This window comes from Elephas maximus, chromosome 19 (assembly GCF_024166365.1).
Source record: "Elephas maximus indicus isolate mEleMax1 chromosome 19, mEleMax1 primary haplotype, whole genome shotgun sequence".
In the NCBI taxonomy this organism is placed as follows: Eukaryota; Metazoa; Chordata; class Mammalia; order Proboscidea; family Elephantidae; genus Elephas; species Elephas maximus.
Window position 1 is genome coordinate 58,641,592 of NC_064837.1, and position 26,146 is coordinate 58,667,737.

The window sequence follows — 26,146 nt, forward strand, 5'->3', positions numbered from 1 at the left end:
TGTTTGTCAGATTCCCTAATAGTAGTCGTTAGAAGTGTATCACAGAAGCCTTTTAAATTCTGAGTGATTTGTGGCTCTGCACTTCTACCTGGAGATCTAGCTTGGTAGCATGTTTGCCTTGCTGGATCGTTACTTCGAATTTGCATTTGGGGAAACGTTGGAAGTATGTTTTGCCAATTCCTAAATCTGCTCAGCAAAAAAGCAGTCCTCAGATTTACGTCATGTTTGCCCTTACCAAATTGTATCTGAATATTATTCCCTTTGAACTATCAGGATACTTTATATCATGTTTAGTGACTTTTTTTTTTTAAATTGATACTAACATTTAGTGGTTACTTTTAGGGAGAAGGATCTTCCCGTTTTACTTTAGCACCCTCCCCATACCACTGACCACAGTGCTTTTCAAATAAGAAGTGTTCCGATACAATGGAAAAAGTTAATGCATTTCATGCCTCTGAAGAACTTAGCCATATAAGTTTGAGTTGATCTCTTGATATCCTAATATTCTACGTTTGGTTACTAGATGTATTTATATCTTTATAAATAAATGGGCTTTAGTGATAGAAGGTTACTTCACAAAAAACTTTCCTGCTCAGTATATTATGCTTGTAACGATGCTGACATTTGCAGAAATAATAAGATGGAAACAGGATGTCGTAAAGGGGAAGTTTTAATACAAGAAATTCAGTAGATTCTTCTGTAGCTCTTGTTGTGTGCAAGGTAATATTCCTCTTCTGAGATACAGAGAGGTCCGAGATGGTGTATGTGCTAATCGGTCTTGCAGTCTAGATTTTTACATATGGGACTCTGTATAAAAATAAAGAAGTTGTAACTGAGGTATAAACCGTAAGTGCAATAGATAATTCAGTGAAGAGTAAGATTGCTGAGAGTTGAGAAGTTGATATGGAAGTGGGAAAACACCCAGGGTAGAAACCACTGCTGTCAAGTTGGTTCTGACTCATAGCGACCCTATACGGCAGAGCAGAACTGCCCATAGGGTTTCTAAGACTGTAGTCTTTGCAGAAGCAGACTGCCACGTCTCTCTCCCACAGAGTGGCTTGTGGGTTCGAACCACTGACCTTTCGGTTAGCAGTCAAGCAAGCGCTTAACCACTGCACCACCATGATATAATGGGGGAAAAAAACTAGACGAAGAATCAGAATATTTTGCATTCAGGTCTTGGTTCTGCCACTAAAATAGATGAGTGACCTTACTTCCCTATCAGACTTCTTATCTGTAAAATGGAGAATAAAGTTAGTTGTTCTCTAAGCTCCCTTACAATTCAAAGTCTGGCTTTGTCCCTCCCTGTATGTGTATAACAGTAAGATGGAGGGTTTGAACCTTATCTGAAAGGGAAGTCAGATGAGGAGGTGGGGGTGGGGAAAGGTATGGGGGGTGGTGTTAGGTAGATGTTGTAGGAACATGCACAACATTTTCAAGGAGTATCCGGAGATTCCTTTTGATTGGAGCACTTTTTATACAGAAAGGTAGGAGATAGATTGGTGACATCAGTAGGTCTAGCTAGAGAGTTTGAACTTGAAATGCTAACTGTGCAATTAATTCAGCCTTTATCATTGAGACTGTTATCTTTCACTCATTCTAGATAGTTCTTGGTAATTTTTAACTGAACAACTCAAGTGAATTGTATCCTTGATCCTTCAGTTATGACCCTGTTTTCCCCAACATCCCTGATGTTTCTCAGTCAGGTGAACTTGCCAATATTATACCAGTAACAGCTCCTCTCCCCTTTTTAAAACAAAAACTGTGGTTTCTCTTTAAGGAAGGTATCACTTGATGGGGAAGGCCAGACTCTAGAGACTGCATGTAAAGATGGTAGCTCTTAGGAAAGTGTGTGTGTGTGTGTGTGTGTGTGTGTGTGTGTGTGAGAGAGAGAGAGAGAGAGAGGAGAGGGAGAGAGAGAGGAGAGGGAGACAGAGATGGAAGGGTGCAGATTGGAAGAATAAGTGGTGGAAAAGCAGATGGGAGGGTGGGAATTAGAATTGGCTGGGTTCCTTGGGGAATCCCTGGCTGGTGCAAACAGTTAAGTGCTCAGCTGTTATTCAGAAGGTTGAATCCAGCCAGAAGCACCTAAGGCGTATATTAAACACAAATAGTAGGGATACAGGAAGGAATAATATTCCTACTCCCAAGGAGTCCATTTTTTTCACACACAAATATTAAACACTTACTATAAGCAAGTGGTAGGAGGGATGCAACTACACATAAGACATGAACTCTGTCCCCAGGAGCAATGCGTTGTAGAAAGGGAGATAAGACAAGTACACAGATGATTGGGTGGGTGCAAGGTAGAAAGTGACTCATGCCAAAGGAGACTTACTGATAGAAAGGCTGTGGAAGTTTAAGCAGACGAGTCTCTTTCATATTTAAAGGACCCCGACGTGGAAATTTGGTTTTACTACATAAATAGACCCTGATGATTGGAGGAAGACAGTTGTACTTCGAATTTCTGAGGCAAGAGAAGGGACATAAGTGTTAGCATCAGAACATGAAGAAGTGTTCAGGATGTCAGTAAGCTGAATTTTCATAAAATAGTTTCTTTCCTCCTGCTCCAGAGAATGGTGAATCTTGAGGGCAGACTGAAAAAACGGTAAATTTATTTATTCTTATACCCAGTATTAAATTTTGATGAGTCTCCTTTTCCTGTGTGTTATTTTTAAAGGGGATGGGAGGTTATACTGTATTAGATCTTGAATGCTTACTACCCTGAAGTTCATCTTGAATTTTCCCATCAGATTCATATTTTCGGTATAATCGTAATTCTTTAGTGTTAGATTCATTTGGCCAAAGTTACTTCCTTAATTGTGCTTTCTCTATGGACATGGCTTTATTTTACATACTACGAATTTGTTTTATGGTGTAAGGAGTACTTTTTTTTTTTTAATGGAAAGCCTGCATTCAGGTTGTAGATGATTTTCCAGTTGTGGCTTTTTGGAACTGGTGCTATTTATAGATCACTATTACTCCCTTTAACAGCACTGGGTTTTTTTTGTTTTGGGTTTTATTACTCCCTTTGGGGATAAAGTGATACCGTGATGCGTTGCAGTGTAGTGTGAATTATTGCTGCCCTGTGTGGTCTTGATTTGAAAGCTTTAAGATTAGTTTAGGCGTTAGGTATGATTTTGGTTTTTGTTATGCGTTTTTCTTTCTTTTTTTTTTTTGGCAATGATTTTATCATAATTTGTGATTACGGAATATGGAAAATGCTACAGTTTATGGTTTTGCTGTGATGATTAACAACTCTAATGTCAAATAATTGACACACTAGGCCTCTCCATTTAACTGCGAAAAATTAAAAGCTGATACGTTATTTATATTTGATATGCTGTTTTCATCTCACAGTTCAATTTTTAGCTGTTTACCATGTAAAAATATGGAGAACTTTCTTATTTAAGCACTTGGAATTGCCTTATTTATCTGTCATGCAAAGTTTGTTGTTATTGTTAGGTGCCTTTTAGTCGATTCCGACTCATAGTGACCCTGTGTACAATAGAACGAAACAGTGCGCAGTCCTGCACCAACCTCACAATCATTGTTATGTTTTTGCCCATTGTTGCAGCCACTGTGCCATTCCATCTCCTTAAAGGTCTTCCTGTCTTTCACGACCCTCTACTTTACCAAGCACAATGTCCTTCTCAAGGGACGGGTCCCTCCTGATAATATGTCCAAAATAAGTGAGACAGAGTCCCTCCACCCTTGAGCTAAGGAGCATTCTGGCTGTCCTGGTGGCGTAGTGGTTAAGTACTACGGCTGCTTAACCAAAGGGTCAGCAGTTCTAATCCACCAGGCGCTCCTTGGAAACTCTATGGGGCAGTTCTACTCTGTCCTATAGGGTCGCTATGAGTCATAATCTGACTCGACAGCACTGGGTTTCGTTTTTTTTTTTTTTCCTTCCAAGACAGATTTGTTCCTTCTTCTGAAATGGTATATTTAGTATTCTTTGCCAACACCGTAATTCAAATGCATCAGTCCTTTTTCACTCTTCCTTATTCATTGTCCACCTTTCCCATGCATATGAGGCGATTGAAAATACCATGGCTTGCGTCAGGCACACCTGAGTCCTCAAAGTGACATATTTGCTTTTTAACACGTTGAAGAGGTTTTTCGCAAAGTGTTTAGGTGTCTATTATAGAAGCAAATTAATTTTGTAAGTTTAATTGAGGCTTCAATTCGGCATCCTATTGCTAAAGTAGGAGTAGCAGTTCTAATGGCTTTTCTCACTTGTGCCTTTTTTTTTTTTAGCAGCTTAACGGTGTTATATCTGGCATGCCAGGCTCATTAATTTTTAACCACAGAAATCTCAAGTTGGTAACTTGAAGGCTGTGGACTATGGTGGACCTTTGAAACTAGGCTCTAGGGGTGTGGAGAGGCAGGCAGCTAGAACTGTAATGAAGTCGGAGTTAAGAAGGTCTGAATAGCCAAATCAGTTACAGAAAAGGGAAAGCTCTGAATGTCAACTTCATTCTATTTATGTCACAATTCACATATACCAAATGAAGGTTCTCATGTGTTTCTTGTGTCTCTAGTTTAATTATGAAGAAAGTAACTGTTACTTGAAACCTATTTTTGTAATAAGATAAAACTAAAATAAGTTTTTAATCTAGTTTCTTAATGTCCTTGGCATTTTTACAAGGCATAAAAAAAAAAACCAAACAGCTGATTTAGTATAATTAATCCTAAAAGGCTAAACTGACTTAAAATCCAATTCTGAGTAAAATGTATGTCCAAATCTGAACTGATGCCAAGGAAGCTACATCAGAATCACTTCTTCCAGAGTTTGTTAAGGTTTTGATTTGGTAGATGTGGGGTAGATCTGGGAGTCTGTATTTTTAATGAGCACATTAGACAGTCCTGATGCACTGTCAGGATTAAGAACCATTGGTCTAGAACAGCAGTCAGTAAAGGGTCAGATAGTGTATTTTCGGCTTGCAGGCCAAGAGTCAAAATCCAGGACGTTATATAGATATTTATACAACCAGATAAAACAAATTTTCACAAATTTTTATTGATGAAATTTTAAAAATATGTTAATTGTTTACAATATTTTTGTAATACTAGTCTCTTTTTTTTTAGTCTACTGATGAGCAGAATGAGGTTGTTTCTTGGGGGTATAACATTTTGCATAATTGGGCTTTAAAAATCCAGTGTTCCCTGTCATCAAAATGGATTGCCAGTGATTGTCCATTAATGCTGATCTATGAAGAGATTTTTGTATTTCCCCTTGCCAAATGAGCATATGGTTTTAATTGAGCATATTCATTGCTTGGAAGACATTTATATAATTTTGTTAGACTCTTCTCAACGTTTGCTTCATAGCATGTTACTACGTTGCAGATTAACCACTTCCAATTTAAGGTTAGGTGAGAACACCTCAGGTATACAGACAAACAGATTTTGAAATATGAAAATTTCCTGTGCACCTGCATTAGGGTCTGAAATACGCTTCTGAAACTATTGAGTTTGGAAGATATACCCACTGTAGATTTGTGTGAGAATAGAGGTCTCACTTCTTGTTTTAAGTTTTGACAGCAAAGAAAGTGTATAAAGCAGTTTGACATTGCTTGTGATTCAAGCAGTACTAGTTGTAGTTGAAATGACTTTACCACAGGATAAGTTTCACCAAAAGTGCTGTTTTACCTTTTAATTTGGGGGCTAGATTCATTAAGAAATATTATGAAGTCTGCAGCCAAAGCTAATTTCCGTAGCCAATCAGCGGTCCACAACAGTGGCTGAGGATGATTCTTCTCACTCAGAAGAAAGTTGATTTCACCCCTAAGCTTAGTAAATCTCCATGGAACTTCCACTGCTAAACCCTCGAACTGCATGGTGGTGTAAGTCAGGGTACGCAGCTTCAGTTTCTGACAAATGTTCACTGACGTTGGTACTATAGATTCGGGTATTTCCCACAACGTACCTGCTGATGAATAATACAAGGAATACCCATTTTCTCAAGCTTTCTAAATTTGCCCAAATAAACCCCCCTCCCCTCTTTTTTTGGGAACCCTAGTGGTACCGTGGTTAAGAGCTTGGCTGCTAACCAAAAGGTCTGCAGTTCAAGTCCACCAGCCACTTCTTGGAAACCCTGTGGGGCAGTTCTGCTCAGTCCTAGAGCGTTGCTGTGAGTCGGAATCGACTTGACAGCAACAGGTAATAGTAGATTAAAAAAAAAAACAAAACATAGTATGCCCTTTTTTGCCCCACATGTTTTTACCTCCATCAGTTGTAACATATCCTGGCATATTTTAATTCAGGGTATGCTCATTCAGGGTTTTCTCAACAAATTTGAAAACATTCTCACCTGTAGCTCTTCCACACAGACCATTCAGATAGGCTGATTCTTCAGTCACTTCACACTTGACATTGACTCCTCAAATAAACAACTGAGCAGTATCTGTAGCATTTGTTGACTCACCGGGAGCCAGGGAAAACCATTGCAATCACTTGCCTTATTTTTTTATTGACTACTGATGTTTGTCAAAAATGTCCTCAGGTCTTTGAGCCACTCTTCTCACTGAAAGGCTAATAGTCTTAAACAAGCTTGTTTTCTCCAGACATGCTTCTTTGGCTGTTGCATTAAAACACCAGTTAATTAACTCACCATTGGTGAACAGCATCCCTTGCTTGACTAATAAGTGAGCCACTTGGAAACCTCGATTGCAGTCTCCTCATTTTTGTGAAGAAATTCTGCTGTGATGAACTGTTTCATTTTAAATTCTTGTAGTTCTTCTGATGTTTGCTTTCCTGTGAGTTGAGAATATTATGAAGAATGCTTTGTCTGGTAATGGGTCGTGGTATGGCAGTTTTGGTGGCACTTGAAATGTTGTGGAGTTAAAACTGCTTCACCATGAGTCAAGTGCCCAGCAGTGGTGCAGTCAGGGGAGAGCCACACTCGGCCTCTGTCAAAACCACTCAACTCTGCCATTATAACATGAAAGCAGCCATAGACAGTACATAGCCAAATGAGCATGGCTGTGTTCCAATACAACTTTATGTATGGATGCTGAAATTTGAATTTCATATAGCTTTTGCATGTCATGAAATATTCTTTTAATTTTTTTTTTTTTATTTATCATTTAGAAATGTAAAACCCATTCTTAACTTACGAGCCGTGCAAAAACAGATGGTGGGCTGGATTTGGCTAGAAGGCCATAGTTTGCCAACCCCTGCTGTAGAATCTAGATACATAAAAGGGATAATCCAGTGGCTCTCAACCAACCTTTTCCACAGCTGTGATTCATGACAGCACCTGTGGTTGTAAATAATTTTCCTATAGGACTGTGGGCTGTAGCAGTGAGGTGCTTCATAGACTATGTATTGCTTTTTAGAAATACATTTCATCATCATCTCTACAGACACTGCCATAGTATCCTTTAGGCATGGATCAGACTTTGAAGCTAAAATCTATACTTTGTACTGTTTTCTATAATAAAGCTGCCTGTATTTGATTATGTTCTTCTAAAAAAGCAGGTAATTTCTCCTCACTTATTCTTCTGTCCAGCTTAAATTCCATGTCTTTTTAAAGTGTAATATATTCTGAATCCTTTGTATATGTTAGCTGTTGCTGAAGAGAACATTGACTAAATCTGCCACTTGTTCAGTCACTGGGCAAAGAAAATGCTAAGTCTCTATGACTATGATTTTATTTAGTAGAAATTATTATTTGTGTTCTCAGCTTTTCTGTTACCTTCAAATGTAGTACCCTTGACCTGTTTTGTCTTTGTAGGCAGAGAAAGACTACAACAAATGATTTTTGTGAATGGGAGACAACATCGAAGTCATTCTTAGCTTAGACATGACTTTACAAAGCTGATATTAAATATAGTTCATAAAACTCATAGAATTTAAAACTGAAAAGGACACTGGAGCTAACGTCATCTATCATCATTTTATACTTGAGGAAACTTAAGCTTACCGGTGTTCATTGTCTTTTTGATAGCAAAGTCTTTCTCTTACAACTAGAGCCCAGGTCGAGTGGCTGCCATGCCATTGTTTAGATGGTACGTAAATATCCACAAGACTAAAGAAATATTTCAAGACTTTTCAGAGTGTTGTGCTACTTTGTTTTGTAAGCTTACTACAATAATCTAGAAAGTTACCTCAGTGTTCTAAACTGAGGAAAAAGAACTAAAGAATGATATAAAATATGAAGAAGTCACACAGGTGTGAAGTGAATTTTCTTTGGAATTTTGTTACAGATTCCCTTGAGTAACGTAAAATGGACTGGGAAAATTTTATAAGAGAGCCTCAAATCATAATCTTCTGATAAAATAGCCCGCAAAAAGTGAGTCTTAGAACCCAGAATAGTTCTTGCCCAAGGCACAAAATAATCTTCTTCTTTTTTAGCGAAGAGACTAAGCAACTTAACTTGAATGACAAGTCACAATGAAAGTGAATTCAAGATTAATGGACACATGACGTATAATGAAAGGAGAACTTAAATCAGTGGTGCAAACTCTCATTGTTGAGCAGGACAGGACTTTAGTGATTATCCACTGGACTTCCTCATTTTACTGATAGGGAAACTAAGGCAGCCTGTACAAGTTGGGAGACTTGTTTAGAAACTCAGTATTAGAGAAAAGACTAGAATTCACACCTTTTCCCTAACACTAAAGTTAGACGGAGGCAACTGGGCGGCATAAACAGTTAAGCACTTGACTGACTACTACTAGCTGAAAGATTGATGGTTCCAGCCTACCAAGAGGTGCTTTGGAAGAAAGGCTTGGTGTTCTATTTCCCAAAGGTGATAGGCCCAAAGGCCCTGTGGAGCAGTTTTCCTCTGCACATGAGGTCACCATGAGTCAGAATCAACTCAAGGGCAACTAAGAACAACAACACAGTAATTGACAACTAGGGGACTTTTGATAACTTCTTCTGAAATTCTTAGAAAAACTATACTTGGGGGAAATTTCCTCTCAGTAATTCATACTTTATTTGCCAAACACTTTTAGGGTGAAGGGGCTACCGATGCCAGGCAGTGAGCTAGATATAAAATTTTCATAGGGACACTAAAGCACAGTCAGCAGGAGCTGATCCAGAGCTCTTGGGTTTACTGGAGACAGACCGTTTGTTTCTGTGTCTTTCATGATTGAACTGTGATATGCATTTTGTAAATATTTTTTTATTTGGTATTTCTCTTGAGATAGTGGAAAGACAGGCTTTCTCTTTGAGGCATTGTCAGTAAAACTCTTAAAAGCTCTTGTGAGAAGTTTCCCCCAGATTATCTAATTCAGCAAAGTACTCATCCTTTTAAAGTTTGTGTGTTCACACATGGATGAGTGTGTGTGTGTGTTATGTGTTTAAAATCATTTATTTCAGGGTGCTAGTTCAATTTGGGGAAACTTGATTTTTTTTTTTAATCTCAACCCTTATGGTAAATTGTAGAAAATTTAAATTTAATTTTTTTTCTTTAACAGTATTAAGGCTTTAGTTTACAACCACATGCATTAAAAGATTATTAACCTGTTCTTATGTCTTCTACTCTCAGTTCTTACTAGAAGTATCAATCAGTATCATCTATGATATAAAGTGATATTTTAACATATCCTCTTTTGATTGGGAAATTATTTTAAGCCAAAAGATATTTTTCATAGGCATAACGTAGAAAAGTGTTTGTGGTCCTTGAATGGATACCAACTGAGTGGTAGGGGAGAAGGCAGAGTACAGTCACTTGGCAGTAGGGCACCTAATTTACAATTTAAAATATTTGAGATAACCCACACATTGAAATGTGAAAATGGATTATAAATATTTTTATTTATACTTTATACAGTCTTGAGTATACAAAGGGCTTTGTAAATTCTCCTGATACAACTTTTTTCACCAGAAGTTGAAATTTAGTAAGAGCACATACACTTTTCTGTGTGTGTGTGTGTGTGTGTGTGTATTTTATAATGCAGGAGAAGAACAAATCTAGGGTGATTTCTCTCTTTTTGTCTCTTAAGATAATATAGTCATCTGTAATGCCACCAATTACATTTGTCTACACTTCAGATGATTCAGATTAAAGCGTACACAATACGAATACATAGTCTTATAAATCCTTCAGTCCAGACGTGTTACGGAATTAAGAATTTTTCTCTTTCAGAAGGATAATACAGTAATACATACACGGTCTGTGATGTAATATCCACTTTTTTTGCGGCACAACCTTTGAATAGCTTCACTAAGAGCATAAACAGAGACTGTAGAGAACCTCGCATCAGTTTCAACACTGCAATCTGAGTGTCGGTGCCAGGCTTGCAAAAGATTTGTTTCTTACCCTTTTTAAATTTTAGAATTGTGGTTAAGGGATTGTGGACCTACATTTTGTAATCTGCTGTATTTTAATTTAACACTTAATGGTCTATATATCTCATGTGTAGCAGTTATATAAAATATAATTGTTATTTGAGGATTCACAGTCATCAAATAACCATCATTTATTAAATCATTCCCCTAATGCTAAGTGGAAAAATGAGCTTCTAAATTATCTTTTTTAAAAAAGAGGGAGTTGCTGCTTTAGATAATACTAATATGTTCATCTTAAGGTTACTGTATCTTTCATTTGTTCAGCCTTCAGTTAAGGTAACGATATGTACTGAAATGAATTTTTGTGTAGTTGAACTTTTATTGTTGACTTGGATGTGGGAGGTGTTATTTTCTCTTAAGCAGAGCTCCCTTGCTCTGGGGCCCCTAAAAAAATATCAGTCACTACAATGTGGAGCCTCTAAATTTGTACCTTAATTATAGAAGTATCTGCAAAACCCTTGTTCTTATATGATCTTGGCTTAGTTTATTTTCATCATAGAGTCACTATTTAAGAATAAACTCAATGCTTGCCTGTGGGGGGTAAAAGAAAATTGGTAGGACCTCTGAGGTAATATTAGAAGTCTTAAAAATATTTACACTCTTTGCCTTAGTAATCCTGAGATTACTAAAACATAATCCAAAAAACACATAAAGCTATGTGCTGAAAGCTGTTTATCACAACATTATTTCAGTGTTTTTTGTGTGTGTCAAAAAGGAAATAACTCAAATACCCAACATTAGGTTAATGGTTTTATTTAATTTTTAGCATATAAATACTAGGGATTATTATGTGACTGTTAAAATTAAAATTTGCTTAAATGGAAAAAATCAGTATGCAAAGTTGTCTCAAATCATGTTGAATATACCCAAAAAAAAAAAATAATAATAATTGGAAGGAAATATCCTCAAATGTTAGCTGGTTCTTTCTGAGTGGTAGAATTAGCGATTGTTGCCTATTTCCTTCTTTGTACTTTCTGCTAATTTTCAAATTGCCTTCAGTAAATTTATTATACTTCTAAATTCAAGAAAAAAACAAGCCATAAATGCAGTGCATAATACTACCCATCAGAAACATTTTTGAGATGTGTTAAATTTCATTTAAAATATTTAATATTACGTAACTATTCAGGTACACACATTACCAAAAGGGTAACGGTTTTGTTAGTCTGACTCATCCATGACTAGATCGACTGTCTTTTACCTTGTATTTGTCTAGTGTAACAAAGTTGGTGATGTGTTTTGGGATTTTATTTTTTAAGTACTTTAAATGTGTAACTTCATTTGGGTTGTATAAAAAGCCCTATAAGTAAATATTGATGTCATTATTTAACGATAAATCCTGGTATCCATTTTGCCTATGATGTTATCCATCAAAAAATGAACATATTTTTTTACTAAAGTGGGTGATGTATGCACAATATCCAGACAGATTTGACCAAATAACCCTCTCCTTTCTCCTAAAAATCACCTTTGATACTAAAAACACACCCAGTACCTTTGATACTAGACATATCTTAATACTGTACCAATATCCCAGATCCAGAAAAACAAAATCATTTCACCGCCAATTACGGTCACGAGGAAATCACAGACACTCCCACCCGTCATCACCACCACATATGTGTACACACGTACCCCTCCATGATAACCTTTAAGGCAACAATTCTCAAAGTGTGGTCCAACGGACCCCTGGGGATCCGGAAGCCCTGACCGGGGAATCTTCCACTTCAAAACGCTTCATAATGATACTGAGAAGGTATTTCCCTTTTTCACTGTGTTGACACTTGGCGTGATGGTGCAGAACGACAGTGGGTGAAAGTGGATGAGTGCATTGGCCCCAAACTGGACTACACGTGTCCTTCACTGCCATCCTGGCGGCCTAGTGGTTCAGAGCTGCAGTTGCTAACCAAAAGGTCAGCAGTTCGAATCCACTAGGTACTCCGTGGAAACTCTATGGGGCAGTTCTACTCTGTCCTGTAGGGTCGCTATGAGTCAGAATCGACTCGAAAGCAATGGTTTTGGGTTTTCTTTGGTATGCATTTGCAGTGAAAAAATTAAAAATAAATCCAGCTTCACTGAACAATGTCCTTGATTAAGCAGTACAAATTATTAATTGTATTAAATCTCAACCCTTGAGTCCACATGTCTTTACTACTTCTAGTCGAATGACAAAATGGGAGGGCCACTGAAAGCACTCCAGCAGCATATTCAGCAGGATGAGTGTCTCAAGGGAAAGAAAGCATTTGTGCAGCGGGTTGTGTTGTGAGCTGTAGTAGCCACATTTTAGTGAAACACCATTTTCACTTCAAAGAACAACTGACTTATTTAGTAGACTTGGGCAGTTGGCAGATATTTTTTTAAAAAAAGAATGAAGTAATTGAGACTGTCACTTCAAGAAAAATAAAAGAGTATTTGTTGTCAGTGATAAAAATTGAACTTTCAGGTAAAAGTTAGACTTTCGGAAAACTTTCAGTTCGACAACGTCCGGATATTCCGGATTTCTGATAAGGTCACTGGTGATATTAATGGAATATGATCGTTTATTTTGTATAAAGAAATGTGTCAATATTTGAGAGACCTGCCTAACTCAGTCACCCACAACTCAATGTCTAATGTTATAAAATAAGCGTGGGTAAAAGATCCATTCAAAGTTCAGGATAGGCCAGTGGGGTATTTTTTTTTTTTTTTTTAAGCAGAACAGTATGGAGATTTGTTGATGAGGTTTCCGATTTCACAGGGTAGCTAGCCTTTAAGAAACTACCACTTGTCAAGTTTTGATGTAGTAACTAAGAAGGATATTTACAACTATCTGAATAGGTTATTAAAATATCCCTCCCTTTTCCAGCCACATTCCTTGTGAGACCATGTTTTCTTTGTATACTTCAACCAAAATAACCTATTGCAGCACTGTGAATGGTGAAGCAGATATGAAAATCCAGCTGTTTTCTATTAAGACATACAGAAATACTGATGTTTACATGTACTGGGTTTATTGATATTTTTTAATGAACTGATAATATTTTTTAAAATTTCTCAGTTTTGCTTTTGTTAGTAAAATTGGTAAATATCACTAGCCATAACCTACATAAATGAAAAGGAACTCTGGTGGCACAGTGGTTAAGCACTCAACTGCTAACCGCAAGGTTGACGGTTCAAATCCACCAGCCACTGCATGGGAGAAATACTTGGCAGTCTGCTTCCGTAAAGATTACAGCCTAGAAAACTTAATGGGACAGTTCTGCTCTGTCACATAGGGTCGCTATGAGTTGAATCAACTCGACAGTACACAACAACATAAGTAAAAAAGCTCTTTGTGAGCCTCAAGAATCTTAAGAATAAAGGGGCCCTGATGAGGCCAAAAAGTTTGAAAACTGTTTCTTTAAGGTCTTGTGACTCAAAGTATGATCCTGGGCCCCACCCCAGACCTACTCAGTCAGAACCTGCAGTTGTAAAAGATCTTCAGGTGACTCTGCTGTGCACTAAAGAAGTACTGCCTGCAGAAAGGAGCTTGTGGCGCAGCTTCAGGAATGGAAACACAGCATGTAGTAGGAATCCAACAGGGAAAGTGAAAATGTAGGGAGGGAATTGGGAAACTAAGACAGGAAGCCCTTCTTTCCCCAAACGGTTCCCCTCCAATCTGCCTGTCCTCTGGTCGAGTTATTTCCTTTTAGGAATGTTCTCCCATGTAGTTATGTTTGCAGTTGTCTGGAGTCTGATAGATAGAAATCAGGGCCTCAGTTAGAATGGGCCACTGATGAGGGGGGACTCTCTTATGGGAGACGTGAAGCCTGGAGCATTATCCAGACACCTTTCAAGCCAGGTGTGTCTGTCCAGGTTATACCTGTTACTTGGGATATTTTATACGGTGTTCTCATCTTATTTCTGTAGGCGATAATCACCATTTGCTGTAAACTTGATAGAAAAATGTAGACCTAAAAGAATCCCACTTAAATTTGGGGTGTAGATTTACGTTTGTCTCCACACCAGTTGTCACCTTTAGTCGCATCTTCCCTCTTGGTACATGGTGTACGAAGAAGCACGCATGTGTCCCATGCCAACAGGTGGTCACTTGGGTTATCCTTTTGTAAAGCATTTGTGAAATTAACGGGGCTTTTCAGATGGAGCATTTCATGCCAGAGGCAGAGTTTTTATGTTTTTGCAAGAGTTCGCTCTTCAGTCTGAAATTGGTGACTAAGCAAGTGTGTTTGGATTAAGTGTTCAACCAGACAGGATAATATAAACTGTTGTAACAAGAGCTCCTATTTCCAAGCCCTAATATCTATTCATTTTTTTTTCTTGTTTTTAGGGTGAATCTGTAAAATATTTCCTGGATAATTTGGATAAACTTGGAGAACAAGTAAGTTTGTGAACTTAATGTTGATGTTTATTGCCATTGGAAAGCAGTACTCAGGATGTTGATGTTTTTGTTGTAGGACGACTTGTCAGAATATTTAGGAAAATTGTATATTAAGCTATCTGCTTTTTTCTAGTTGTAGTTTCATGTCTTTTTCTGCTTTCTGATTAGTAGCTAAAAATACTGAATTTTTTTCCCCCAAAATGAAAAGATATTTTAATTTTTCAATTGGGAGCCTGTCCTTTTTTGTCTGTCTACCATTCAGGTCGCTGCAGTTCCCTCCAGAAATGCCGCATCCACTATTTCATGAAAGTAAAACCGTTTACAAAAGAAGTTTGTGTTTGAAAATGAGATTGCACTTAATCTGTTACACTTCAGTGTCTTTTTTTCTTCCTTGCGAGTAGAAACAGAAAGAACACAGTGGGTTGAATGATTTCAGAACGTTGGCACCAGCATTTTCCAGTTCAGGACCCTTTGTGTTAACAGTGTAGGAGGGCTAGATTCTGAAGGCCAGCTGAAGAGACTCCACGAGGCAGGGGCAGGAGCCACCCTTGGAGAGTTTATTATTTTCCCGCAGTGTGTTCCTCAGAGCCAGCAGCCCCCTGGTGATGTGGCTGGCGCGGGTCTGTTCTACGGCTTGGACTTCAGCAGAAGAGTTTATTGGAAGAAAGATTTTTGCTGCGTAGGAAATGTTTGAAAGCCATTGCCCTAGAGTCGTTTGTTGCCCGCTAAATCTGTCATAGTGTCGTTTGCCTCCCTTAAAGCAAAATTCTGTTATGAATTTTAATATAGTCTTTTAATAGGTTTAATATGGTTTTTAACTTAAAATATATGTATATATAACTGAGGGAAGGCACAAAGTGAAACCTGTCGCAGGTAGAAAAGTAGCCTAACAGCATATTTAGGACATGTGAAAAAAGTACCTTCTTTTTGCTTTGCAAGATTAATTTTGCATTTGCCCTGTACTTTTAAAAAATTACATTTGCCTGCCTTTAAGCCAGTGTGTTTGGTTTCTAGACGCAGAGTCCCTCAGATGTTGAGATCTCCATATTTATCTGTTTTTGCTCATTTGGTCCACATTAGTAAAACTTTTTATTAAGATCTGTTTCATAAGCATTTTTTCATCTGGTCAGATTCTGAGCCTTACAAAGTAAGTAATAGGCCAAACGGAGAAACATCCTCATAGATAAACTGATTTTATAAGAGTTATTTCATATTTTCCAATTTAAACAGTACTGACTTGGCCTCCTCTCCTCAATTTACTTCTCCACGTGGACCTTCCCTGAGCATACCATTCAGAGTAGGTCCTCTCAACTCTTAATCTCAGCGCTTGATTTTTTTTCCTTACTGCATTCATAAAGTAGTGATTACTACTTTATTTATAGGTTTACTTGTTTTTTACCCACCTCTTTCCATGAGGACTCATCTCTTGATCATGAAAAGTTGAGTTCCTGGTGCCTAGTGACAGTGCCTGGCATGCAGTAGACACTCAACAAATAGTTTTGACATTGAAGCTACTCTTAGAGTGGCTTTCAGCCAAATAATAGATTGGCTTATAAAATGAACAGTATCACCTGTGAGTAATGCGTCCCTTAAACAATCATCTATATGAGACCAAACGGTCAGTATTTATCAAAGGCAAAGATGAGAAGGCAAGGAGTGGACGGGAAGTTAGATCAGTGGAAACAGAACAAACAGAATGGAAATAATGAGAATGCTAACACATTTGTGAAAATTGTAACCAATGTCATGGAACAATTAGTATAAAAATTGTGAAATAGGAACGTGATTTTCTGTGTAAACCTTCACCTAAAACACTAAAATATTTTTTTTTAAAGTTCCTGTGTACCTTTTACTAAAAAAAAAAAAAAAAACTTCTCTTAAATGCAAAATCTTATGTAACCATAATACAGTTATCAAAACTAGTACATTAAAAAAGAAGCAGCAGCTTTTGATTGAGTGATCTAGGCCAACTCCAGTCAATTCATAGTAGCTGCTTAGAGCACTATGTTGAGAACAATTCAGAGGCCACACCTGGAATAAAAAGGAAAAAGTGCTGTGCTCAGTAAATAGTTAGAAAGGATGGAAGAAGAGGCCTGGGTTGGAGTCCCTGGGTGGGGCAGATGTTTGAGTGCTGGACTACTAACCAAAAGGTTGGCAGTTTGAACCCACCAAAAGATGCCTCAGAAGAAAGGCCTGGCAGTCTGCTTCCAAAAGGTCACAGCATTGAAAACCCTATGGAGTGCAGTTCTTGGCACTCATGGGATTGTCATGAGTTGTCATCAACTTGACAGCAGCTGATTTGGTTTGGTTTGGTTTTGTGCTGCGAATTTGCCATCCATTTTGTGCATATTGGACAAGCGATATGACTATATTCGCTCCTCTGTCTCTTACTGAAGTACCAGGGCCATCGAAGCCCCACTTGTGCTGAGTCCTATGACCCCCTGGGAGGAGAACAGCACAGGGGTCAAGGACATGGACTGTGCAGCCAGACCTCCCAGGTTCAGATCCCAGCTCCATCATAGACTGGCTCTGTGTGACCCTGCTGTTGTTGTTGTTACTTGCTGTCAAGTCATTTCTGACTCTCTAAACCATTGTTTCTTCATCCGTAACATGAGTATAGAGAGAAAACTGGCCTTTTAGGGTTTTGAGACGGTTTCATGAAATAAACCTGTACGATGTTTAGAAAGGTGCCTTGCACATAGTAAACGCTCAGTGTTAGCTGTTTGGGTCTTTGATCTCTATATTTAAGCATCCCAGTCTAGTCAGAGAGACAAAACTGACATACATAAAATAAGCAGAGGACAATTAAATGATACTGATCACAAAGATGATATTAGTTCATAGACTGGAGAGAGGTGCTTTGGCCAGAGAAGTTGGAGCTGGTCGGTAAGAGTAAATGAACCTGAACTGCCCAAGAAGGGGTGGGTTTAGATATGTAAAGAGAAGGTGCAGCACACCAAGGTGAGAGACCCTGTGTGTGTTTAGGTTTAGGAAGCATGTCTGTCTGATGAAGGGTGCATGAAGTGCTGGGCTCTAACTCGTACAAACAGATTTCCAGAAGGCAGTAGCATGGGTTTTTATACATTGTTCATCACACTGTCGGGTAAGTGAATGAACATGTAAGGTATCAAGAAGTGAAAGTCTGTGCAGGCCTTGATGCAGGCCCTTGTGGTGAGCTCGTACATGCAGAGCAGAGTCTGTCAATTCCAGAAAACAAGGGGTGAAGAGGTCAGGAGGGTGCTGAAAGCCAGTCATCAGGGTTTGCGTCTGATGCCTAGAAACCCCACTGTAAGTTTTGGAGCCAAGACACAGGAGGGTTAGCCTAGGCAGAGGCTGAGAGTGGCTGAGAGATGGATCCGAGAGGTGTGAGATCCTGGAGGCAAACTAGTGAGGAAATGGTGGTCCATACCAAAGATGATAAAAAGTGGGGGCAGTGGGAATAAAGATGAGAGGGTAAGTATACGAAAGAGAGCCAAAGGAGTGACAGGATACGATACAAAATAGGAGATGACAGAGAGAGGGGAGCCCAAGAGGACTGGGAGACTTAAAAAACCCTGGTGTTGGTGGGGCAGGAAGGAGAAAGGAAAGCAAACTGATTGGACTTACGTGGCTTGGTGAGGAAGAAGATGAGTTTTCTTAATGGCTATGTTGTGCTTGAATGTCAGTAGGCTTGTCAAGGGCAAACAACTGGTGAGCATTTAAAAGTAAGAGATTTGAATGGAATTGTACTTGCTGTCCCAGGCTTCCTTTTCCCTCTCTCCGTGGGCAGTGGCGGTGGGCGGTAGCAGCAGCAGTCATGGTGGACCTAACGGTGACAGCTGACATGTAGACTTTGTAGACGTGGTTCTTAAGTGCTTTACTCACTTAACTCATTTCATCCTCACAGGAACCCTGTGGATGTTATTATCTATATTTTATAAGTGAGCAGATTGAGAGAGGTGAAGTGAATTGCCCAGCGTCATACAGCTGGTATGTGGCGAGCTGGCTCTAGAATTCACACGTGGAATCCCTGCACTGTACTCTGCCAGGCCATTCACTCCTTGGTCACGTTGTCCTAGTCCTGCGCTTCATGTGCGTTAGCCTGCAGTTTCCTAACTAGGTTTTAGGCCAAAAAAACCTTTTTTTTTTTAAATAGAGAATTAGGAAATTAAAAAAAAGAAAGCCCGTTACTGGCATATTTCTGAAGCAAGTAGCACACACGTGTATTGCACCTTGGTACCACCTTTCTGAAAAGCAATTTGGCAGTAAGTGTCCAGTGTCATCAAAATGTTTACAGCCTTTGACCTTATAATCTTATTCCTGGTTAGTCTCAGGAAATAGCCCAGAAGCAGAAAAATGTCATGTGCATGAGAATTTTAATTGCAGCAAAAAAAGTTGGAAACAACCTAAATCATATTATTAAAAGCTACCCTGTTGCGTATTGCTAAAAAGCTATGTTAGAGTTCTGGAAAAATACTAGGCTGAGAAGAAACACCTGTTCCATTGCACATGGAAGTGTGCTGTTAGGAGTAACTGGTGAGAAAAGCATCTTCCATTTGTTCAGGGTCCTAGTTCACGGATCCTGTTCACAGAGAAGAGCTCACTTGATGTTTGCCACAACTCTCCAAGGCAGGCTGGCCAGGCGTCACATCTCCATCTCACAGGCAAAGGGCATGGTATTCAGAGTAAGCGACTAGTGGTGAGCTCCTGGGCCAGTAAATGAGAAGGCTGGAGCAGAGCTACTCAGACTGCACCTGGAAACCAAACTAAGAAGTGCCCTGAAGTCTGGCTCAGTAGTTAGAGTAGAGTGTTTCCTACACGTAATACAACAGCAGCGATGACACGGCGACCCAGTGTACACGTTCTGAGTCGTGAAGGGGGATGCACAGCAAATGGACATTTAGGATGGGCTAGCGGAGGTGGACAAAACCTTGAACTGGGGAGTGGTCCTCATGAATTGGCATGTCAGGTCCTATTGCTTTCAACAGAGGACCAGGGAGCAGGTAGGGAACAGGTGATTGTGTGACCAGTAAGATCGCTCTGGCTGGAGCTCAGAGTAGGTAAAGGTGAGATGTAGCAGTGAAGATGGACATATAGCGGGGTGGGGGGAGACAACTGGTAGATGAAACTGAAATTTGATTAGTATTGCAGGGGTGAAGACAATCGTAGATGCTGGTCATTGGTGTGAATTTTGAACCAGTCTTTGTACGCTACCTTTTTAATGTGTCTTGGCATTTTATAATGAGCATAATAATAGTATCGATGCTTTAATGTTACCAGGAAATATTAAAAAGATTATTTTGTTGACATGTCCATTCACTAGATCAGTTAATATGACATAAAAATCTCTAATAATTACTTAAATTACTAAGGATAAACCAATGCTTTTCTTTTCTAGGATTACATTCCATCACAACAAGATATTCTGCTTGCCAGAAGACCCACCAAAGGCATTCATGAGTACGACTTTGAAATTAAAAACGTTCCTTTCAAAATGGTTGATGTAGGGGGTCAAAGATCAGAAAGGAAACGTTGGTTTGAGTGCTTTGACAGTGTGACATCAATACTGTTCCTTGTTTCCTCAAGTGAATTTGACCAGGTGCTTATGGAAGACCGACTGACCAATCGCCTTACAGAATCTCTGAACATTTTTGAAACCATCGTCAACAACCGGGTTTTCAGCAACGTCTCCATAATACTCTTCTTAAACAAGACAGACTTGCTCGAGGAGAAAGTGCAGATTGTCAGCATCAAAGACTATTTCTTAGAATTTGAAGGGGATCCCCACTGCTTAAGAGACGTCCAAAAATTCCTGGTGGAATGTTTCCGTAACAAACGCCGGGACCAGCAGCAGAAGCCCTTATACCACCACTTCACCACTGCTATCAACACAGAAAACATCCGCCTCGTTTTCCGTGATGTGAAGGATACTATTCTTCACGACAACCTCAAGCAGCTTATGCTACAGTGATGTACAAAAGACTCGCTATTTTAATATCTTTTTGTGTTTTTGATTGTTTTCTGTTTGTGTTTTGTTTTTTAAAATAGCAGTTTACAACAGGAATTAGAAAAATCTTGATTCTATGTTTAACTTCTTGGAAATCTTAGTCCGTCTTCTGTGGACTTTGGTTTGTGGCTGAGAGCTGCTGAATAACACATTGCCAATATCTGCTGAAGTTTAGGCTTGGATCTGTTTCAGTACGGCTTGCACTTGAGTCAAGTTGTAATTTCCTGGCAGACCTCAGACTATAGGTGTATTTCAGGCTTTACATTAGTCCACTTTTCAAACTGAATTCTGTAGTGCCAAGTATAGAAGATGTCCTTAAATATTTGCAGGTATGAGACTAAGAACGAACAAAGTAAGTAAGCTATCTTTTGTCTGCCTTATTACACATAGCAGTAACACTTGTTGCCTACCTTTATGGTGACGACCTCTTTTGAAAGGGCTATTGGAAAGAAGTTTGAGCTAAGGAATGTCATTCGGTAGGTTTACACAGATTTAGCCTTCATGTTTTTGTAATTGCTTGTACACCCAGCAGTTATTTTGTTTCTCAAATGTCTGTGGTTTCTGAAGGTGATGTTCATAGTGTTTGAAGGTTTACATAAGGATTTCTGGTCTGTCTCATGCTGATGAGTTCACAGATGGTATGGGGGAGCAAAAGGCAAGCAGATGCCATAGAGTGTTTTGATCAGAAGTAATGAGGGAAATGGAATTTGCCTTTTACATATTTAATTATCCTGTAATTAATGTGCCGTATGTGAAACATCCTGGCCTCACGGCAACTAAACACTGCAAGCAACTTGGTAGCAGAACTTTCTGAATAAACATACCCTTTCCAGAATATCGTGTGTCTTAACCCTCAAACTTTTAAATCCTGTCTCAGATGATTTGGGTCTTTGCTGTAGGAAATCATTCTGTGACCATCACAGACATCTTTTTTTTTTTTTGCTCTCTTGTCCATTCCCTTCAACTCCAGATTGTGGCATTTATGGGTTTTTTTTTTCCCCCCTCCTTTATTTGGAGCTTGCCAAGGGCAGTATTTTCCTGTCAAATATTCAAGAAGGCATTATTCGAGCCTCCTAGTCATTCTTGGTGTATCGCTAAAAGATGCAGTATATGCATGTTTGTGTAGTTATTGTTTATGGAATACCAGCTTTTTTGAGGTACATTTTAAATGTTAAAGACTGCTTCTAAGGATAAGTAGTAATTTTTTAGTTCACACCTAAAGTTGATTACATTTGGCCACCCCTCACCACTTACCAAGTTAGAACAAAGTAACTTTATGATTACGGAGGCTTTTATGGTGAACTCATCAGAATGGCTGGTTTGCAATCATAAAAATACTGTCTTGTAGGTTGTATGTAGTGTTAGAATTGGGTTTAGAGAAACAGATGTTTAAGGCTGGTGACAGTTTGAAAAGTGTGACAGCTTTTCTCCTTCTCCTGAAAATTGTGATTAAGACTGTGATATCTGCCACTTTACAGTATAGCTGACTGTTCTCAGGTATTTTTTGGTTAGAAAGCCCTTGGAAAGACTGGTCAACATTACGGATCGCCCAGTCTTTCCAAGACAGTTTTGCTTGGTGTATTCTACCATTGGGTATAAGGCTGGGCTTTTCAGTGAGCTAACCAGAGATTGTTCCTAACATAGCTTCTGTTCTTGCATTTTAAGTTCCCATCCTCGTATACATAGCAACTTCCAGTGTTCATGCATTGGTAATACATGAGCTACAAACATGTAGCCGGCATCATAATGCAAGTGTGCGTAGTATAGTTGATGCATGTCTAAATAATCAACTGCTTCTTGCCAAAAAGAATACACTGTTGGAATTCACAGGTTTAGCATCATTTCTGTGCTAATGAATATCTCTGAATATGTGCACAGTAACATTGGACTGTTCAATGGAGAGTCTAAATATAAATTTAGCCAGTAGTTTTATTGAATTATCAAATGTTAATCTATCTCCACTGAAGGCTAAATAAATTCCCTGTATATAAAGGAAACTCAGTCTTACTTAATATCGGTGCCCTGAGCTATAAATACTGCCTGACAGAGCAGAAATCACCAAGTTTCTCCATTTTGACCACCACCAAGAAGTGTTAAACCGCATAGATACGGTATTATTTTTGGGCTTTGTGATTCTCTTGCTTGATGTGTACGATGTCCCAGTCAATATTCTTTTAAAATAAAGTCTAGAATATATTTTGAGACAGTAAATTACATATATTTACTTCCAGATGTGTGTGAATATCCAGTAGAATGGTAAGGTTCAGTCTAAAGGCTTTAGACCACATTTTTTATATACTGTATTTTTAAAACATTTGAAGGAGCCTTATACCTATAGAATGAAAACCAGATCTGTTTGAAATACCACTGTATGAAGAAGGAGATGAAATTTAGGAACAGAATTGAAAGGGTATTACAATTTTCACTATGCTGTTTCCCTCCCCCCCCAACACACATACACACAATCTCTAAAAAAGTAATTTAAATTTAATGTTCTTTTGGTGTGTTCAATTTTCCAAGTTTTCATGGTTTTGTTTTGGAATAAAACGTGCCTAATTCTATACTACATTCTGTTCTTAAGCCTGATTGCCTTCTCTCTTAATTCTCAAGAAATACCACACAAGTGTCTTCATTGCCCTTGAACAAATTTATACCAGACAGAGTTGCCTTATAAATCCAAGAACAACACAAATTTAGGCCTTGATTTTTTTAGGGGAAAGGGTTTTGTCACATGTTTTCTGAAGATCTAAATAATTCAAGATGTGTATCTGCCACTAAAATATTAATTTTAGTAACCTGAACTGTTGCTCTCTGCCAAATATTTTATTAAATTGAAATCTTCATTTCCATTTTATTGTCTGGAAAGGGCACTTGAGAGCTAGAGAGTAACTGCAACAAAGGAGGCAAAGTAAAGTGAAAAAGATCCTTATTTTTTGTTTTCTTTTAAGAAGTTACATTGGCATGTACTTTACAGAGAGTAAGACTGCTGGCTGCTGGTTAACCTCTGAAATCCTATTCAGTTGGGTGGCAGTGGTTGGTTTAAAGTAGAACCTTCAAAGTTACCTTAATACCAGAAATGATTATGATAAGTATTGATTTAGAGTCAGTCAAAGCCCTATGCCCTATAATAGTTTTTGTAAGCAAGAATGGGTAAACCTTACCTTTCAATGCATACCCAAGTATTTGTATTTATGCTTTTGATGAAATGTATTTTCAGCATTCATACACATACCTGGTTATGACTTATTTATATGAAGAATAAAGTTGCCAAGATATGCTCTATCATGTCCACTCAAATCACAGTTAAGAAGCCCTGAAATTGGTGCTTTCATTACATAATGATATATTCGAAGCAAAATTCTCTCCATTGCAATTTGTAGCGTTGTTAATTTCTTCGTATGTAAGTAACCAAAAAACCAAATATCAGTGTTAACTCTTAATTTCTTGTTTGAATCCATGAAATGATGCCTGTAAAGCCAGTCAGACATTTGTAACAAAGCCCATAATAAATCTAGAGAAAGTCAGTCTGTTACTTTTTCATTTATTGTAGTTTGAGGAATCACTAACAGAAATTTTGCACACGTCTTTTTCAGTTGGAAATGCTGTCGTTGGACTGGGTCACTCTGCCCCCTCTCCCAGCATTTTGACATGTTAGACGAGTCACATTCGTTACCGGTGATCTACCCATGTTTTGTACCACTTGATTCAAAGTACTGATTTTTTTTTCTTTTTAAGTGATAGGATACAAGTTGGCTTCCCAATCTAGTAACCATGAGGAAGAGAGAGATTGTATGTGAGTCGGTGTGTGTATGTCTCCAGGTCCTAAATGAAGCAGATAATACAGTACATACCTAGTATTTTATGGTACGAGGTTAGGGCTTAATAAATTTATACTACAGATTGAAGTATAAATCTAAACCTGAACATTTTAAACAAGGTGGCCTTGATGACTTTTTCAGGTACCATCAAGTAGGTATTAGCGTGGTAAATTATTATTAACTTCATTTTGAAGTTCAATGTTTGTACCACTAGTATTGCTGTGTCTACTTGGATGTGTAGTTAGCATTTAAATAAATGTGTTTACATTGTTGGCATTTAAGCCCAACCATCTTGGTTTAGATACCGGAGCTTATGTGGGACACTGATTGTTCTTAAAGCATTAATGATAGGACAGTATTTTCTGGGTTAAAAGAGATTTTATAACCTATCCAAGTCTGCCGTTGATGATAACGATGGAAACTTCCAGGTGGATCGAAGTATGCCAAGGCCCACTCTGCATGAATTTTCAGGCAGTGAGTATCACAATAGCAATGTGCTACTTTCTCAGAATGTGATTTTTGGTTTGTATTTAGAAAGCTTGCTTATAACGTTTCTTGCCATAGTAGGTGATGACTTTGTCCTCAGTCGTGTCTAGTTGATGGTACCAAGAAAAAAAGGGATGGGGGCAAGTAGGGATTAATTCTTGAAAAATATATGTAACAATGAAACAAACTATGCCATTTACCTTTTCTTTACCTCTTACTTGAAAGCAGAATCGCATATGTTTTAAATGGCTTTTCTATACTACTATCCTGTGGCGAGAGCTTATTTAGCCCAAGAAGCCTCATCAAAAAGTGTATTTTCTAACAGCCTCACACTGTACCTAACAAACCATGATTTGTATCGGCTCTGTATAAAAGTATTGTGGCTTAGGTTTTGTTTTTTTCATATACATATATCTTTTTTATAACTTTCCAGGAACTAAGCACATTATCTGATACTGTAAATTTCTTTTCTGTCAGTGCTTTAGTTCAGGATTGGCAATAAATTATTTCTAAAGGAGGTCTAAAAGTAGAAAGAACGGTTTGATTTTATGAGTTGCTAGTTCATTAAGGCTTTTTACTTTTGTACATATTTTGCAAACATTCTGCCTCTTGCTATTAATATTTGCTTTGTAAAAATTACTGACGTTTAATAAACATTTATAAACTCTTCAGTACTATGATGTTATTTCAACTAACATTTGATAAATATAAAGTGTAAAGCCAATAGCTTAAAAGTTTGAAAGTAAAAATCTCATCTAGTGACTTTAGGCACAGAAATGTCTATTCTGGCAGCTCTCTGACAGTACTTGGCCTTTCTATCAGACCATAAACTTTCCCTTACTAAAGATGGAGATGTGGACTTCTTCCCAGAAAGTTCATAGACACTTCATGTGTTTTGACGTCGAGTAGGGGAAGGGGAACCTTTTGTCTTTCTGCTCCTCTTATACTAGCTGAAACCGTTAACATGTATCTGGGCTTGTGGTTCCTTCAGCTGGCAGAAGTAATGCTATTATGTCTATAGCAATTGACACAGTGTTTACAAAACAAACCATGTTACCACTCATCCATACACTTTTAAGGTATATACAGAAAAATTGCAAAGATAGTACAGAGTTGCCAGTGTTCCACACCCCTTATAATGGCTTCTCTAATTCACCTCTTAAATTGGCGTGGTGCATTTGTCACGATTCATGA

General features: G+C 38.3%; 1 protein-coding gene across 1 annotated transcript in view; it reads left to right on the top strand.

Moving 5' to 3' along the window:
* Positions 1–21,483, top strand: part of GNA13 (G protein subunit alpha 13) — a 41,293-nt gene extending 19,810 nt beyond the window's left edge. Inside the window, exons 3-4 of the mRNA XM_049859738.1 lie at positions 14,612–14,662; positions 20,040–21,483. Coding sequence (XP_049715695.1) covers positions 14,612–14,662; positions 20,040–20,612 — 624 coding nt within the window. The 3' untranslated portion in view covers positions 20,613–21,483. The remainder of the gene's footprint in view (positions 1–14,611; positions 14,663–20,039) is intronic.
* The last annotated feature ends 4,663 nt before the right edge of the window (positions 21,484–26,146 follow it).